Source organism: Sinohyriopsis cumingii, chromosome 2 (genome assembly GCF_028554795.1).
Source record: "Sinohyriopsis cumingii isolate HCF-2022 chromosome 2, ASM2855479v2, whole genome shotgun sequence".
In the NCBI taxonomy this organism is placed as follows: Eukaryota; Metazoa; Mollusca; class Bivalvia; order Unionida; family Unionidae; genus Sinohyriopsis; species Sinohyriopsis cumingii.
The window spans coordinates 22,531,727-22,552,283 of NC_142962.1; the positions used below are offsets into that span (position 1 = coordinate 22,531,727).

The window sequence follows — 20,557 nt, forward strand, 5'->3', positions numbered from 1 at the left end:
CGAAAGTCCGGCCCGCGAGCCAATCACGGCCCGCGGTAAGATTTCATATCGCCCGCAGCTTCGGTCATATAATGTATTATTTATGGCCCGCTAGCACGCTAACCCTTCTCCGCTCATTTCTGCCATGGCGAATGATGCACACGTATGCACTTAGACTTATGACACTTATTTTATTAAACTCTTGAATAAGATTTGGTTATAACTGTTGATGTTATGTACCTGTATATGTGGCACAAACTATTATTTTCTGAAAGATCTTTTAAAAGACAGAAACAAAATTCACTTGTTTTAAACTTTAATGATAACAGAAAACTTTGCATTAGTTATAACTCCTGTTTAAAATGACAATGAGGCAAAGATATTTATCTAACTCATGGAAATTTAAGGTATTACATACAGTTCAATGTTATCTGACTCTCCAGATATGAATGAAAGGCAGAATTGTGTTTTTAGAGTTGTTCATACCTGCCTGAGTGGCTTATATTTAGTTACATTGCCATTTGAAAAATAAAGATAATTGTGACAATGAAAATTGTTTTATTTATTTATTGCTTATTTGTTTTTTATTTATTTATTGTTCTATATTCTATAACAGTGTATATCTGCATGTAATTTTTGTGCTTAAAAAAACATCAGAAGGAACTATTGGCCCCCGGGCATCTTCACTTTATCAAATCTGGCCCTCTTTGCAAAAAGTTTGGACACCCCTGCCTTAGTTACTATTGATATTTTCCGTGAGAATATACACAAAACATAGCAGAATATAAACGGTACGCAGCTTGTATTGTCGCGCTGGATACAGTAATAGATCTGAATAATCATCTTCGCTAGCCAAGTTTCCAGTATAATATCCCAGGGGTCGGCAACATACGGCACATCAAGTGGTTTTGTGTGGCACGCGAACGGCAGCCAACTATCTCGATTTTAGCAGTGTTATTCTCTTACTTGTGGCACGCGCTGTTCATTTTATAAGTAATCCGGAAACAAGTGGCATGCTATGTAAAATAGTTTGCAGACCACTGTAGTAACCCTATCAACACTTTGGCGTATTAAGCAGATATTTATGCGCTTCGGGTCTGCGAGCCACCGCATCCAGTCAAAATTAAGTTGTTCACATTTGAATATTGTTCCTACATGATCGAGACAAGCGCACCCAACTTGAATAGATCGATCAATAAGCAACTTTTCACTGCCCGCACGAGATTGTGCAAATACCTATCACTCAAATACATCTGTAATGGCTTCCCTCTGGTACCTAGTCATACTTTCGATGTTAGGTATCCTTTTTAGGTCAATTGCCTGCACCATTTTCGGCCGATGTACAATGCTATTGGTTAGTTGGTACTACGTACAAAAGGAGACAACTCATTACATCTAATAGATGTCGCTAGGACAAAGTACTAAAGTATCTTATCTGTTCAATCCGCCAAGGTTTAGATAAGGTTATCATATCAGAACCTAAGCTAGCAAAGATGCTAAAAAATATAGAAAGAAAAATTGCTTGCCGCGAGTGGATAACATATATATTTCATCTCGTTGGTGAAAAATTCGAGTATTTTTCTCCTTTAAGCCTTTTACCCACTAGATGCAATATATTCAATATTAACTCGCTACGAGCAAATATCCTCAATGTATTTGTATACGCTCATATCCATCTTGGAATGACTTAGATCTGTTACAACTGTGTTGTACTGTAATCAAACGTACGTATCACTGTGCACATGTTTACTTAATAGCAATTATGACCTTTTGCCAACGCAGAAAGAAAACGAGTGTCAGTTTCATAACGCGTATGGATCATGCGTGCGTGATCCGCAATTATTCTTCCTATTTGTCTTTACAGCTTCCTTCCTTTCTTTTTATCATAACTTTCTTTATTTTCGTTGTATATTTTAATTTACATCATTAATGTAGATATATTAATGATTAAGTCCTTGTGCAGTTTTTATAGTTGATTTTTTATTTCGAAGGAATTATGCTGACTCATCTAAACATTATTGTAATTTAAGAGGTTCAGAATAGATTTACTGTCAGTATAGGAAGATAATTTCATTAATAATTCAATATAGACTTACATTTTTTGGGTTGTGTCAGGGATCCAGTGTAGTTAGCGTTCTCATTTGACGGATTTAATAATATCAAGTTCTTATTGACTTATCTTCTCTCCTTCGTAAATAATTCGTAATGGGAAGGAAAAAAAAACAAACAAATAAAAGCCAAAGATCTGATTGATGTGGACTTTGTTTTTGTCTTCAGTTTGCGCTTGTCGTGCTGTTGCGGTACCTCCAGACGTCAATCCATCACGCCTATGAGATGGGCGATGAAGAAGGGTCTGGTACAGGATACTGCTTACCCAACATCTGCTGCTACTGCTGTCAGACTGGTGACGCCGCCAAGTTCATACGAGGAGGAGGTGGGTGTTTGTGTGTGTATATGTGTATATATGTGTGTGTGTGTGTGTGTGTGTGTGTGTGAGAGAGAGAGAGAGAGAGAGAGAGAGAGAGAGAGTTGTTGTTTTTCTAGATGTGAATCTTAGTTTAGACTTGGAAGATGTCCGAAGTTAAAAGTCATTGGATACAGTTCCATGATACTCGTTTTTTCGTCTTCCGACATAAAACTGATAAATTCTCTGTCACCAGTTTTCTAGCGCACGCGGTGGTTTTAGTAAACCTCAGTGTGTGTTAGTGTGTATCTGGGTAATGTTTTAACGTCAGCTTGAAATATGCAGTGTATTCATATGTTTTGAAAATTAGACATAACAAATGAAATGAGATATATTTCTTACCTGTACAATTCACTTATCTATTTGCAGCTCTTGACAATCGTAAAATCCGTGGCGAGGCCGGCCCTGGTGGAGATTTTGGCGGTGGATTCGATGATGATGATCGTCGCTTTGGTGACTACGCTGGGGATAGCAATCCCACTGAAAGTGGTGGGAAGGATTCATACAAAAGCAAGGATAGTAAGAAGATAAAGAAAGAAAAGGACATGGCGAAGAAAGACAAGAAGGATAGGTTGAAACATGAAAAGAACAATAAAAAAGACAAGAAAAAAGAAAAGAAAGATAAGGACAGGAAGGACAATTCATCTTTTAAAGACAAGAAGAGGCCGGAAGACAAGTCAAAAAGTCCATCAAAGAAGCCAGAAGACAAGTCCAAAGATCCATTGAAGAAGAAGCGCGACAAGAGTGCCTCCACTAAAGAAATGTCCAGCCCACAAAAGGAAATAAGTAAATCAAAGTCGAAAAGTCCAAAATTAAAGAAAGTTAAAAGTCCAAATTCACCTAAATCAACAAAAATCAAAAATCAAAAAGCACCCAAGCTCAAAAGTCCGAAGTCTCTCAAAAGTCTCAAAACAAAGGGTTTAAAGTCACCCAAAATAAAAAGCGTGAAATTAACTCCCCAAAAATCCGTCAAATCGCCAAAAATGAAAAGCGTGAAAGCTCTAAAATTCCGAAAATGAAAAGTTTGAGATCTCCAAGAAGCGCAGTCAAAAAACGTTTTCGAAATATTGATCCAGTGATGAAGCAAATCTTGGTCACTATTGTTATTCATCTTGACATAAAGAAAGATGTGGCTCTTCTCTACCTTTTTTCTAATTACTGATACGACTCTATCGTATCCCGCGTTCGAGTATGGAAACTTATTAATCGGCATAACTAAATGTAGATCAGAATGATTTAGGCCTGGCATAATTTAGAATAAACCCTTTCTCGGTTAATTACTATTAACATTTCTAAAAATTACAAACGTGACCTGAGCAAGATACGTTTTGTTTTTACTGGATCATGGGACAAAAATAAAACGAGGGAAACATGAAATATGTCCATAACTGTATGAGACACAGAACTATATCGCTTGATATTGTGTACGAATGTCTCACTTGAGGTCCGCTACGTATCCCTACGCCATATCAAACTAGTTCTTTCCGTTGACGTAGAGCTAAATGCATACGCAGTTTTGTGTATTTATTATATACGCGTTTAATCTTACATAGCAGATCTAGCATTCGATACAGATATTATATCTGTATTTCAGTATGACACCCTGATTAGAACTATTTGTTTTCTCTGACGTCCGCGCGTCGAATTTCTTGGACGCAACGAATCGAATTTTTATAAATCTCAGTTTGTTTTGAATTGCATTGATGCTGTAAAGCTAAAATATTTAGAGGGCACGCAAGAAGGCGCATGTAATGAATACAAAATCACATTCCTTATTTGTCTCGTGTGTGTGTGTTGAGGGTAAGAACTTGTTTGATATTGGCTATGAATACGTATTAGCCTGACAGCCTCTGCGTATCCTTTCGCCATGTAAAACTCATTCTTTCCGCCGATTTGGAACAAAATACTTAGTTTGTGTATTTATCACATACTCATTTAAGCTGACTTTTGGTTGTTCTTCGATACGAATGTTCAATCAATGTTTGGATGTTTTAACTGACGTCCGTGCGTCGATGCACCAAATGAGATTTATATATTATTTTGTTTTAAATTCCATTCACACTGCTTAGCTAAAATTAGTTGGAAGTCATAAAGAGGGAGTATACAGAAAATACAAAGCCCCACTGATGTTTTGTTCTATGTTTTGGGGAAAAAAAGTTGCTTGATATGTTGTGTGAGTACCTCTCATCTTGAAGGCATCGATGGACTCGTTACTGTCAATTTTGGATTTTTATAATTATTTCATCTAAAGATAACTGACACTAATTTTCGCCTAAGCTTTGGAATGTGTACAGATGACTTTGAATAAATACGGAAATGGATAAATACAATATTTAAGTCAGTGTAGACACTTAAAATTTCCATTCCATCCCTATGTCAGTACCTGACTGATACAATGAATATTTATTCTTTTGTAGCTACGAATTATTTGAAATGAAAGAACATAGGATTGGATGGGACAACTCCCTTTGTTGCGGAATAAAAATAGTACTGTTTACAACCAGTGACGTTTTTGTTAATTATTTTGTTGTGGGAGGTGTCTATTTTTTAGTTTCTTTTTCTGGGGTTTTATGAACGAACCCCTCCCTCCCTTAATTTTCAGGCCCCGTATTGTTAAATGAAGCATGAGCATCGTCTTTATTAAATTCATTTTGTTGCATACAGTTAATTTGCGACTGTTTGTTTTTCTTGAAGTAAAAGAATACTTCCTTGTTTGACTAATTTTCTAAGCTTGATACAAGATCTGTTATCATATTAATGAACGGTGTACACGTCACACACGCTGTTAATAGAACATACCCGACAATACTGGACTGTATTTCACACCTATGTGCATGAACGATTTGACTTTAATATGAGAATGGTGTATACGGCACTCACCATATCAACCAAATTGTGTACATGTCAAGAATCTATTTTTATCGAATGATAGCATGTACGCTTCGTTGCCATAGTACAGCTAATTTGACCACTAGGCCATCTAAACCTTAAAACAAGACTATTTATGTCGTCTCCAACGCAATTCATTGCAACCTCATTGATTATACTAGGATGACAGCGGTATGCTACCATGTAACACTATTAGCCTTGTGCTCCTTGTTTCTCACAGTTGGTTACCTCACTTTGGAAAAGTGTTGGCTATGAGGCGACTGGAAAGGTGTCAGGACTCAGATCACAATTAATTCTCCTATAAAGTCTCTACGTTTGTTTATCAGTATTGAACTTTCCACTGTGTGCCAATCAATACAAATCATATGTTATTCTAAAATATCTTCAAAGATGACTTCACTGTGAAGTTCTTGTCATAGGTTCACTGTCATTACATTGAAGGGCTGGACTGGAAACAAAGCAATGTGCAAAGGAACACTGATTTCACTTCCGGATCATCAACAGTGCCTTATTACTCACTGTTCACTGTCGACGAAAATCACACAGACAACCACACCATAAGCTCATATTCTAAAGAATAAACAATTACCTTTAAAGCCATACCAAAAATGCCGAAATCTAACTCTTGTATCACCACCAAAAGGAGACGGGAAACAAATGCTCTAAAAATAGACAGGGACTATATTCGCCTTGACCGGAACTAATAATTGTGATCTGATCCTTTCGTAGGCAAAAATTTGGATTGTGGCTCTAGATTTCTCAGGCCCAGATCCATATGGATCAGGCTGACCGTAGCAATCAAATTGTCCAGTGTGAAGGACCAGTATAAGAAGTTGGGTATATTTCGTTCCACGTACTCATCAATATTTGCCTGATTAGCTCCAATTATCAAGATGGAAAGGTCAGCCAGAAATGGTGGAAATAGTTTTTATATTTTCTCGTCAATCATAGATTGAGCAATGCCTGTATTATGTTGTATGAGACGAGCTCTTTGAAGAAGCCTGAGAGATGTTCACCCCTCTGGACTTTCACGTTGATGTTGCCAGAATGCAGATTGGGGAACTTTTCAAGGACCAAACAAGAAAAATTGTTCCTGCTGCACAGTCTTCACGTCTTTGACATTCTCTGGCTTGATTGGGCAGGAAATCAACAGAAAAGGAGACAATGTGTATGGATGTGTTAAAAGTGATGTGCACATGTGCCACGATGTGTTTGTGTGTACAGGAACAGTAGTGTTTATAGAAGTATTTTTCTTACAATTGCTTTGTTTTTGTTCGCCTTTTCAGACTATGTGTCATATATCTTTATCGGTTAATTCATGACTGGTATCCTACATTGTCTCAAGTTAAAATCTTCAAATTTATTTTTGTATTGTTATTCTTCAGGACCTGTAAATTTGTTAGAATGTCACGTGACAATCCCATGCATTATACATCATAAAGACCTTTCTGAGTTAAATTATTTTCAATGAAAAGGAAATAAATTCGGTTAGTTTATAAACAGCGTTTATTAAGTTTATTCAAATGTATGAATATACAATTACAGTTATCAGGTTTATTTAAATGTATTAAAGTACAGACATAGAGTTATCAAGGGTACGCGAATGTATGAACATAGTTATCAAGTTATCAAATGCACTCGAATCTCTGAAGATACAGTTATAGTTATCACGTTTTCTCAGTTGTATGAACATACAGTTATAAAGATTATATTTTATACCAAGAGTCTATATGAAATTTGACACACAACATGTATATCATTTGAACAAATATGAATATGGACAGACGTTTTGCACAATATATTGGGTTGCAATATACGAATGGCTGGCACGTTATTTTTAATTGATACGCTGAAATAAATTGGTAATTTGAATGGAAAAAATTAACGAAATCTTTTTTTAATCAGACGTGTTTGCTGTTACCATGGCAACCAATGTTCTTAACACCTTTTTATTGACGTTTTATATCAGAGCATTTGTATATTTAACCTTATTGCTTAAATCACATGTAGTAGAAAATCAGCCCACAGAGTGCTATGTACAGTTTATGCTTTGTGTGTATCATGTGGTTCTGTTGTATTAAGTTTCTCTGCCACCTGAACATAGAAGAACAAAATAAAGATCGTCATTTGCTTGAATGCATATGGGTTCTTTTAACGCTGATAAAATAGTAGTATAGTGGGATGATATCGAGCATAGGAAGACTCCCATGTTAAACATGGTAAACTGTTTGTGGGGCATAAAGAGACTTGAATATTAGACAGCCATTTTGAAATGATTTAATGCTCTATAACTTGTCAAAACAATTTCAGCTATGTTTAACGATCAATTTGTCAAAATACTGGACAAAATTAAAACAAACGTGTACTTTTTGAATGTCATCCAGTTTCTCATTGTGTAAAATTTATTTTTTTCTGACATCAAAACGCTTATTAATGTTTTGCTTGTTTGTTTGCAATTCTGGGTCAAAACACAAACTCTCGTTCCCACGAAATAAATTAACACCACCAAACCAATTTACATATATGTTTAATCCCTATCGAATCAAAAGAAGGACTGAATTTAATCTTTGTGAACTTTGATGTCACCGAGTACAACTTTGTAGGAAACACAGCTGCTTCATTGCCGAGAGTCATTCCTTTGAAAGTGGATTTTGGCAAAGCTACTTACGATTAATGAGAAAATACGTAACACGTTCACTGAGAATTCGTGCAACCTCATCGTTTTCTTGTCAGCAAATCGTATTTTAACAGTGTCAATATTAGTGTAAAAGGAGATCTAGGACAAAATATTATATTCTCGAGTCGAACAGTCACCGTGAAAATACAGTTTACAAAAAGATTATCCAATGATTTATAACAGATGTACCCAGTGTACGGAAGAGTAGCTGACACGGATTACATGGTTTTGAAGATATGCTAAAATCTGTTTTTCGCACGTTTGGTCGGGAGTGCATGCTTTAAAAGATGCTGCTTTTAGGCGTGGAAAAGAATTTATCCAAAACGTAATCATCAACAAACAAAGTCCTGAAGAAGACTTAAATGAAAGCAGGAAGAAATGTGTTAACTCAACTAGGAAAAGAACTTTGGATTCGCCGAAAAAACCAATAAATTATCTGCACGTTCCTTTCGACTTCATTGATTCCCTTTCTATGCCACAGTAAGGACAGGACAGAAAGATGTGTCAAAAACCTTGGAACCGCACAAACACGTCCAAGATAAGAATTGAAGAACAACAGTTAGAGAGTAGGATATTTTTTTTCTGTTACTAAAAGGCAATCATGTACCGAGACTATTGCGAATGTTTCAAGTCAGAACGCGATATGTCTGCCATGCCACCATCGATGATGTCGATGCTAGAATCACAATAGGTAGAATTTCATCTTTTGAACACTTCAGCACTTACTAAATCTGAAATAGAAGGAAAAACCGAGGATTAATCGATCTGAATAGCAGCTACTTTTGCACCTGAAAGTCAAAGGTGTCAAAATAGACAGCAGCAATCCAGGAGCTAGATGCTAGAGTAGCTCTTTTCAACATTTGTATGCATTCTTTGGTCAGCGAAGAGGATTTGCACTTGAACAATAATATAGTCAGTAGCAGCATGGGAACATACCCTTACCGAGCTTCCTTTTAAAATATATTCATTTACAAAAAACAAGTTAAGAACACACATCCGGATGCCACTTTGATGTCGAAAACTGATACAAGGATGCCTTCAACAAAGCTTTGGCAGAAAGTGACGATTCTCACAATTCTAGATTATAGGATCGCCACAGGTAAACCAAAAAAGAATGTTCCTTGTGGTTTAGAAATGATGGATCATTTGCATTTGGACATGTGGTTATTAGCTTTTGCAGAAGGTGACGATTCTCACAGTGCTAGATTTAACGATAGCCACGCGTAAATCAAACAAGGATGTGGTTTAGAAATGATGGATCGTTTGCGTTTGGATGTGTGGTACAAGATTTGTTAAATGGCATGCATACCACTAGCTGTGGTTATCAGAGTGAATGTCGTCTTCTAAGAAGAATTTGACAATACTCTTGAACTCAACAGTTTGAGTTACGTGATTCGAGACTATTAACAAGAGTGAGCAAGAGCGCTTCGAAATAGGTGAAGAGGATGTTTTCTATCCAGAACACTCAGCAGAGAAGAATAAGAACAAAATAAAGATAATGGAACAGAAAGTCATGAAGGCAGAGAAGGAAGATGGTGTTTTTGCATCACAGGCTCTACAAAGAGAGAAAAAGAAGCAAAGAAATATACGGATCACAAAGCCATGGACGTAAAGAAAATGGACGATGTTATCCAAAAAACAACGGCAGATTCAGACCACTGGTGCACAATAAAAATATACAGCAATGATATCACGATAGCTAGAATGAGAACAAAACTTAGTCTCCGATTTCGCTTGTCACTTAGCTGAAAGAATCGGGGGACTCGACTGGCCGAGTGGTCTAAAGCGCTCTCCGTTACGGATCACTGCCATTTCACCTCTGTCTGCGTGGGTTCGAGTCTAGGATTCGGTCAATGTGGGTATGTGAGAAAGCTTGCCAGTAGCTTCTCGTGGGTCGGTGGTTCTTACCGGGTTTTCCCGGGTTCTTCCTCCACCATTAATACTGGCCGCCATGCATAGCCTATCATGTGCTGAAAAATGGCGTTAAACCCCACAACAACAACAACAACAACATCCGAAAGAATCACACGCCTGACCAAGAACACTGTTTTGGTTGCGAAATCGATGATCATAGTCGAGTACAAAACGATGAATGTTTCAAGATGAATCAAAAAGAAAGCTGGGAGAATATCTGGAAGATGCACGGCCCTCATCGTACAAAAGAAAAGCTTAAAGGAGTTGCATTAAGACGTATGTGACCATTACCTAACTCCTTTTATTTCTTTGGAGACAAAACATATCGAGAATCTCCTGCAACAGAGTATCGAGAATACTCGTTCATCGACTTAACTCATATCTTTTTAAGGAAAAAGTAAAGTGTGAACTCAAAACCTATCATTACCTATGAAAATGAATATCGGCTTAGGACTTCTTTCTCTTCTAAGTTACTGATCGTATTCAGCTTCTTGGAATCCAGTGGTGTATGCTAAAGATCAACTTCCACATTTTAAACCTAAAGAGGTTCGGGCTTATGTCATCGACACAGACGACAGACATCGTTCAGGGACACCATGAATACTTCCCCGACGACCACAGTGTGGAATATTATGATTCCTATGAGTTATCTCCTCAGGTAGACTGCATCATCAACTTCATTATAAGGAATATAGTATCCACGCTGTTAAAAAAATGTGCGATTACAAAGATCAGATTATCTTGTATGTAGACAGTATTATCTAATCATATTCTGTAAAGTCTGATGGTATATTTCCAACGACCCCTGTATTTCAAGATGATATGCTGAGGACTTAAGTTGATGAATATTTAATTGATACATAATGTGTTGGAAGATCCCAAACATTAAATTAGAACCATGATCAGATTAATAGGATTTGGGAAGGCCAAAACTTTAAAGCATTCTATTAAGGCTCTTTTTAATATAGTTTTTGACTTAAAATTCCGTAAAGGAATTGCCTCTGGATATTTTGTCTATGTACACATTATGGTCAACAAGTGTTGGTTGCCTGACTTGGTCTAAGGTGAGGGACCGACCCAGTCTACCATTATTCTGCTAAATGGTTAGCCAGAAGCAGGAAATGGTTGTAAATAAGCTTTAGATATCTTCTCATTATGTTTTCCTACCATTTGACAAGTTTGACAAGATCTGCGGTATTCGGAAACATCACTTTTAATTTTCTGCCAGTAAACATGATGTAGATCTTGTGATAAGTCTTATTGACAACCAGATGGAGTTTCGTAGAGAGCTATACGACTTAGAACCAACTCTTTGACCACTGACCAATTGTCATCAGCGGGTACCTCAGGTGGTCTCCATTTTCTCATAAGGACCCCATTTTTCAGAAAATAGCAAGTTGGTACCTCTGCTTCTTCAGCTTCAGGTGATCTCAGTTCTGTTACGACTCTAAGGTCATAAACTAAGAAGGAAGCAAAACCATTAAATAATTTAACTATTAAAGTTATAAAATAAAAATATAAGAGGAACTTACAGTATTACAAAGTAAATACAAAATAATCATAAAAAATATATTCAAGTCTAAAACAATCTAATGTTCCTCGAATGTACGTATCACAATGGCATGGTCCAGAACTCCTTTGAATAGTTCGCTATAGTCCCAGAATAAGGTTCTAGTTCGATGAGTACTTTTTAATTCCAGTAAATAGTCGCAACAAATATCGACTCTCAAATTGTCTAAACGCAACATTAAGCACATCTGCAGACTGAGAATAGGAATGAATCTAAAATAGGAATCAATCTGATTGATCAGTTCTCTTTTAATATGCACCGTCATGAATCTATTACGACTATAGGTCGCAACATCACCTACATGACAGATCTTTCTACTCAGTCTACTATTTCAAAATACCTATTCATGTGACCAAACCCATCCAATTGGAAATAACTTAATTCTTCTAAATGCCCACCTAACATAAACCTCTCAATGGAAAACAACCCCAAACTACTAAACGGGTCTTGTTATTAATATTGTTATTAATGACCTTAAAGACCTATATCAACAACTATTTATAGGTCCGACGAAATCTACATACTTAATCTCTTAAGATAGAATTTTATACCGGTGTACAATATTTAACTATAAAATAACATGACCAAAAAGCTACACATATTATACACACAATCATGTACCAAGGGTTAAAGAAATATAGAGATACATAACATTACGAAATGAAAATTTCTCCTTATGACCCTTAAACATTTAATCCCGTTTATCATTGGAGTCCCTTATATCCTATATTGTTCCACTATACTACTATCATTGTTTTAAAGTAAAACATCTGATTTTCGAAAGCTTATTAAAGCATTTTAGTTTTCCAATATGAACAAATATACGATTTTAAATGTATCTACCATAGTTGTTACCATGACAATAGACAAGTAATAAGTCCTCCATTGTTGCCAAAAATATAAAGCTATCTTTTCCATAAGTTCAATATATAAGTTTTATCGTGTTGGGACGTACTAAATGAATATCCTTTCCTGGTTACAACATAGCGATTAGATTATCAATTTAAGTGCCTCTATCAAAACTTCGAGGAAATCAGACACACGTTGACTGGAACGATTGATTTGGAGAGGTTAAAAAATAATTTCAAACATTTTGCAGTTAGATATATATCCAGTGATCATTAATTGCAAAGTACGCCAGACACTCTACCGCTTTTAGTTCGTATTCCTTGACACTGTTAGATGTATGGTCCTACAACTTTATGATCATACATTTTAATATGTGCATTCACTTGCATAACCTATCTTAACACCTACAACTAGTATATTATGGTTATAATGACCCACTTTTCTTGCTTAACTACTATGCTACGTTTTTGTCTTAAGTGCTGCACCGGAGAAGCAGGCGAGACATAACATTGTGAAAACGTTCCTATTTGTTTAATTTTAGCACAGACTTTACTTTTGTATGCAATTATAAGCGTGAAAGAACTCACAAATCTGTAATTTGGATTATCTTCATAAACGGGAAACAATGTGAAAACTTTGTTTCATGTAACACTTCACTCGCGTTATCTTTTCTAAAGTTTCATTTTCTTTCACATATGCACTGTAAACCGATTTAATTTGATCGTTTGGTTTTGGGGGTTGGTCCAGTTCTATAAGTTTGAATAAAGAGAGAGAGAGAGAGAGAGAGAGAGAGAGATGTGAGATATGGCACGACAATCAAGCAAGATACGTGATGCTGTTATCAGAATGGCAAGAGCGAGCGGTATCGATTTTGATTTGCTGACAGTGGGCAGTGAGCATGCATTACTGTTGTATCGGCCACACTGCCTACTTTGTGATACGCGATATCGATTTTGATTTGCTGACAGTGGGCAGTGAGTGAGCATTACTGTTGTATCTGCCACACTGCATACTGTGTCCTCAATTTACCCGAAGCGACTGCCACCTCAGTCTCAGCCATTGTTTTCCTTTGTTGTGTGTATTTACAAAATATTTTCATTATTTTGTATGGGAAGAGCCACGCAATCATTTCATGGAACTATCTTAAATAACCATTTTGTCCCCCAGGAAATGAAGCTGTACCTAAAGTATTTGGCACCCGGGGATTATTCTTCCTTTGGCACTCCCACAAATAATTTTAAACTGTAAAAAACGAAAAATATATTATGTTTGCAAGTAGAATTTTAAACGGTACAGTGCTGTCATTAGCAAATTGGTAATAACTTTTACTTTGGCGAATTTTTCATTTGGTTTGAAATCTTGCACTTCTTTTTTCAACGTTTCCGATGTCACCTCCTCCCCCTTATGACTGTAACCCAGGGCGGACCGTTCTTCTCCCCCCCCCCCTTAGTACGCCTCTGATACAAAGTAAATGTTGTCTTCTCTCATTCTCTGAAGATGTGTTAGGATCCGCTGCTGCTTAGTTCGTAGAGCGTCGGACTCGTAATACAAGAGTCGAGAGATTAATACCCACCCAGGCCTGCCTGTGTCGGCTTTCTCGGCATTGCACATAAACTATATTTATTACAGTCTGTTTTCTCCTTTATTAACTTACATTATTGTTCTGAACATGTACTTAAAACTGATGCAAAGAATTTTTTGGATAAAATGTAGTGATGATATAAATAGTTACCTCGATTTAATTCTTACAGAAAAAATATGTGTAGTTTTGCAAACTGTGTTATAAAAAAACGGGATCTAAGATTGTTTTCATTTTTTCCTACTCTCTTAGTTTTTCTAATGCCAAGGGGTCGCAATGGAAAATTCCATTTGGCGAGAAAGAATCCATTGTTGAATACGTACAGTAACCATAAGTTATTCCAAGACATCCATCTTGGGTCCCCAAGATTTTGTAAGACAGATTTCATGCGTAAATTTATACTCGACCCCGATTCGTGAGGATGTCAGGTCATTGGCCAGTCAAAGTCCATGTGGTCGGTAGTTGAAATATTTTCACGAGGTTGACACAAAAGCACAGGCGTTATTTATTTGATTCAACGATACGCACACGTTCCTAAAGTGATTTGGGACAACTGTAACATGTTGATATATCGTGGTCTTGGAGACATTAATTGAACTTAGTGTGCCGCCGACTATTCGTGGGATGAGTTTCGTGACATGTTTGTGTGATCGAAAACGGTCAGTAAAGTTTTCTCACTATTGACTTGACCGGAACTTCCAGTCGCGAGGAACAATATCGTGCGGGTTTGAATATAGCAAGCCTGTGATGTAATATAAGAGTATGAGAAGCGAGGCCGTAAAACTCTCGTGAACACCGGGGTTGATTCGTAATGTTATAGAACGTTGTCAAAGATAAGTTACGATCGCGACAGACTGAACCAAATGATCTCACTTCATGCTTTGCACCACTGATTAAACCAACAAAGAAAATTGCGAACATCCTACGGATATTAAAAAGGCAACCGTGGAACAGGTGATAGAGCTAGCGGTAACAGAAGAAGAATCGCGTCCAATTCGTAAATAGCTAAACGTAACAAGGACATCAAAAGCCAAGAGAGCAACTGCAGAGTCTATTATGCGCTTGCCACAGGCGATTGGGAAAGTAAAAGATGTTGGAGAAATTGGAGAAGCCGCTCGTGTATTCGCAAAAGGTGCTCGTGCACTTGATGAAGACTTGAGAATGGCATTTGCAAGGATACCACACGTGCCACCCGAAAATAAGTCACAGTTGTCAACACCAGTTCAATACTTAAATGAAACAGCTCGCCAGGTGATTTTCGCAAATCCTATAGATGTCGCTATTAACAGACTCAGCGAATGGAAAGATTATTAGATTCAACTGCTATTAAGAACGCATGATATTTAAATGAAAAACGCCGAATAGCCTAAAATGGTATTTAGAGAGTTTACTAGCAAGAAACAATCTACTGGGAACGATGGGTTAATGAGGTAAACGCTTGGTGCATTTATAAGTGGAAGAGATGAATAAGGTGAAACTTTATGGAGAAAATTTGGTACGGTTTTTACTTCAACCATCAATACCCTCGCAACCACAAGAAAATGAATTGCCAAGACAACAAGAGGAATTGCCAGGACAACAAGAGAAATGTCCAAGACAACGACAACGTCCTAGATCGCAAACACCAGATCCCGACATATAATATCGTACAGAGGAGAAAGTGCAACACAATTATGAACAACAATGTAAACATGAGAACTAAAATAAGGATATCTGCCACATGAACGTGTACTCAAAGCGAAAAGTTAGCTCTATCACCACCTGTAAAAGTTACACGGAAAAAACGTGTAAACACACCAGAATATATGCAAACATCAGCACCCACATCTACACATATACAAATAGAAGAAACACATACAAAAATACTGGGGTGAACAAACACAAAGAAATGAAACGGTCTAATTAAACTTGCAAAAGTAAAAGCTAAACGAAAACAATGCGAAGAAAGAGATCCTACACCCACACCGGATGAAGAGGAAGAAAAACAAAAAGGTGTTTGTAGTAACAACAAAGACGTTCAGCTAAAGAAAGTGCACCCAAAACGAAAAGCTACCTAGGCCTCCACCTGTAAAAGTTACCCGGAAAGAACGTGCAAAGAACAACGTCCAGCACATGCATGACCAAGGCGAAGAGTTACCTTCGGTTCCAAACGAACAACATCCAAAACGAAAGACATTGGCTCAAAGCACACGATTTACAACTGTCTTCAACACTGGTAAAAGGAACAAAATGGGAAAAAATTGGCAAGATGGTTTGATCAACAATCTAGACACAGATTTTACTAATTTGACACAATGAAAGAAAGTGACAAATTGGTAGACGAACAAATAAAATGGTATCAGTAACAGCAATCAAAACAACGAGAAGGCTTTGATAGACTATATGACCCTAACAACCTCACGGATCGATTAGAAACACTTGTGGGATCAGCTCGTGATGTCAACAACGCACGAGAAGTCATTAATGGGGTTGCACCGATTTGTCAGCGAATGCTCACTAACGACATCATGGACAGAAATACATATCGCGCGTTGATGCATGATCTTATTGAAGATATTAATGACGCATGCGACGAACTTCATTCGTACACCGAAGATGAGTTCTGCAACAATTGAGACGTTGCGCGTGAAGTTTATGGTGCTACACATCATGTTGTAGCAAATATAACTCAAATCTGCACATCGATAATTACAATCTCATCAACAAAACAGGAATTTTTGTGACTTTTCTATACCTGTTATTGCTGAAGAATCGCGCACATTCGGGATTACACTATCATAGCTGCGAGCTTAATGCAGTTGGCCTGATATCCGATCACAGCTGTTTGTTGGTCTGCCCACAAATAACACATTCGTGTTTTCGCCAGATCGTTGATCATTTTGGGGTATGGTAGAACGTCGTACTTGCACGTATGATATTACCTCAGTCATTGATGAGATCCGGCGAAGAAGTTTAGTGTTGACTGGTAAAGACTTAAAAATTTCTATACAAGTACATGAGTCATCCCACACTCAGAGCCGTCATCGCAATTGAATCTCTGCTATATTTGTTAACAATGGACAGTTGTCACTTATAACAGTTTTTGGCTGGCCCAAAGATCTTCTCGAAAATAAAATATTTTTGCGTGCATCACCTGCATTTGTTGCTGGACATCATATTGCGTCTTACATATAATTCATTCAACGATGCACATCATTTTAACCTGAAACGGCATGAGTGGCAACTATGAAAGTAGGTCTAGGGTTATAACTGTGTGGGGTTTTACCAAATGTGGATTCAGATGATTTGACATCGATTACTCCGCGGATCCAGTTTATCTTCCATGTCATAATAATTGGTTGGCATATATTCGTTTTACTCTTGTGGATCAAGGCGCGCTTCGAGGTGAAACATTTACGATAGCATCAATCAGAGATCAACATGATAGTATAATGAGAGTCGTACGTGGACGTGTGAAACCCTTGCGCGTAGTTAATGCGAGAAAACCCGTTTGTTCCACATATTATGGAACTGACATTTTCATCGCGAGTTGCATCAATCGCTAAATAAGCTACAATGCGAAACGTTGATAGTGTCAAAACCATTTCGTTGTATCGAATGGAATAATTGGAATTGCAAGTGGTACATTAGCTTCGAGAGAGACTACGACGATTAGTGTGTGACTTGAGCGCCACCAAAAGCGGTTACGTTACCATCGATATAAACTATGTCATCTGTGGTTAGTAAATCATTAATGAAGCCGCTCGATAACGACTGTCCGATTTGGTGAGTGCAATTATGGCAATGGAAAGTGGATTACCGTTGAGGGCGTGAGTGACACTATCAGCTTTGCTCTGCGACACTGTATGACTCTGGCCGCTTGTCTGGGCTAATTCACTTTCGCGGATTATGAATGCCATTAAGCAACGGGCTGCACAACGCGTGAGGCTAGGTTGTTATGAATGTTGTTGTTGTTGTTGTGGGGTTTAACGCCATTTTTCAGCACGATAGGCTATACATGGCGGCCAGAATTAATGGTGGAGGAAGAACCCGGAAAACCCCGGAAAGAACCACCGACCCACGAGAAGCTACTGGCAAGCTTTCTCACATGCCCACATTGGCTGAATCTTAGACTCGAACCGCCGCAGACAGAGGTGAGATGGCAGTGATCCGTAACGAAGAGCGCTTTAGACCACTCGGCCACTCGGGGCCCCTGTTATGAATGTAACACGCTTCCAATTCGGTCGAACGTCAAACTTTGAGCCATTAAATTAACGATATGCCACTGATTGGAACAGAGAAAACTTCGAAATGATACATGACAAAATATGTTCATGTTAGATATAGTCAGACTTCATAAAAAAGAGCGTAGTTTCTGTCAGAACATTATCTTTTTCATGGCTATCGAATAGTCTACGCTGCTGAATCGCAGAGGCAGCAGTGAAGCTTAACAACAAATTTCAAAATATCAGATTTTATCGAAGTTAGATTTTGCTGGCTGGAAAGATAACCGAAAGGCAAAGTTTTCGACTTTTTTAGTCACCCGTGCAATCTTTACAGACAAGTTTCACAGCTATCAAATCACGTAAGGTTAAACAAAGTGACAAAATTAATAGATAACAAGCAACACATGGTCATACAATGTGACGAAAGTAACAGATAAAAAGTCATACAAGGTCATTCAATGTGATATAAGTAACAGAAATCCACATAATATAACGAGTATGTATGTATGTAAATATGTATGTTTGTGTGTGTATATATATATATATATATATATATATATATATATATATATATATATATATATATATATATATATATATATAAGTTGCATGATGTATGTCATATTGAATAGCATAATAATTTTGGCTGACGTCATAGCTCAACCCCACGAGATTGAGGATAAACGGAACACGAATTTGTAATTAAGATGAGTATGTTACCATGGTAATATTAAAATCTTCCACTTTGATCTGGATCGCCTGCGGAAATGATTTCAAATTATTCATTATAATCCCCGTATTTATCGATTTTATAATATTCTGCCATTTTCCGACAATCTGATTAGCGTTGATACCACTCATGTACAGACGGTAAATATTTGGTAGATTCCATGCACATTCTATCATTATTTTATGTACGATTGATTAGAGATTGATCCAGATTTTTAGTGCTTAAACATGATTTTTCTTTTAAAACTTAACGAACAAACTTAAGTAATTTTGGATACATTTTTTCTATTATATGAATTATCAATTGATCAATTGACCAATCTATCAATAGATAGATAGATAGATAGATAGATAGATAGATAGATAGATAGATAGATAGATAGATAGATAGATAGATAGATCAGTTTTATGTATGTGCATCTATAGCCGTGAATATAGTGCACCCAACAAGTAAAGCGTGCACACAGGTCTACCATCGCGTTTCGCGCCTGCATGAGAGACCCTGTATGCTGGAAATATTTTGAGCCAGATGCTGAAACTTTTAAAATGGAAAATACGTTTCATTATTATATGCTCATTTTTTTCTCCGTTAACTTTACATTGTCAGAATTGTGCAATATTACCCGATACTGAACTCGCGTGCAAATACACATACTGCATTCACGTGCATAAAGGAACTGCTTTCTGTTGTAAACAAACAATGGACGCAGACGCCATCACTTTTTATTTGTAAACAAATCATGTACACTAGCGTAATAAGTGCTTTACGTTGTGGTTGTTTAAATTTGTTTCTGAATGAAGTAAAGCAGATGTTTCATGGACTGCCACATACCAGCTGCTATGGCACATTTTGCGTTAACTTTTTTGATACAATGTTTCGAATTTAGGCTATCTATACAACAGACGCAAGAAAGGGTCCTTACAAATAACATACAAGTGACAAGGCATATACTGTCTTCTTTAGCTGGTGACAAAAAATATACTTACAGTTTTACATCCTGAATTTTCTCAAAATGTACTTATTAGTTCTGCAAATCCGAATTACATGAGCCATGTCATAGGTTCTCAATCTTGATTACACATTTCGAAATTGTACTGTAATTTCGAAAATAAGTGCAATTACATCCTCATTACTGCACTCAAAATGAAATAAGCATTAAATTCCATAGTGTCTTTTGGATAATTACAATTGAAAGACACTCGTATTTTCCCCACATTATGATTTCAAACATTCAATGACAGAAACAGAAACACATTTACGGATGTCAACACGCTTCTGCCTCGCTTTTTTAATTTGATGTATTTCATGCGGAATTGTCACATATACATCCAGTCCATAATCACGAAATTTCGTAGAATCGAAACAAATACCAAAATCTATTCATTCCAGATCAAATGGAAAAGTTGTTGCAATGCACATTCATTCACAATATGACTCCAAATTTCAATTAACTAGACACGCCATTTTCTTTCGAAAGTTCAAATTTATTTGGACGGAGTTATGTGCGCAGTAATAATGTTGTTTTTGTGTAATGATGAATATACGCTTGTCTATTTAGTTTGGTATGCGGCATACATTTAGTTACTTTGTTTCTTGCAGTGTATTTTGTTAATACAATTAAACATTAGGTAGAATAAAAAATGAGCATATAATAAAAAGGTTACTGCATTTGTATGGGAACAGATGAACTCGTTTTGATGG

At 37.0% G+C, this 20,557-nt stretch overlaps 1 protein-coding gene across 1 annotated transcript in view; it reads left to right on the forward strand.

The window, feature by feature from the left end:
• The window catches only part of LOC149804457 (photoreceptor outer segment membrane glycoprotein 2-like), a 42,905-nt gene extending 37,158 nt beyond the window's left edge, over positions 1-5,747 (forward strand). Inside the window, exons 3-4 of the mRNA XM_089940640.1 lie at positions 2,257-2,413; positions 2,813-5,747. Coding sequence (XP_089796766.1) covers positions 2,257-2,413; positions 2,813-3,462 — 807 coding nt within the window. The 3' untranslated portion in view covers positions 3,463-5,747. The remainder of the gene's footprint in view (positions 1-2,256; positions 2,414-2,812) is intronic.
• The last annotated feature ends 14,810 nt before the right edge of the window (positions 5,748-20,557 follow it).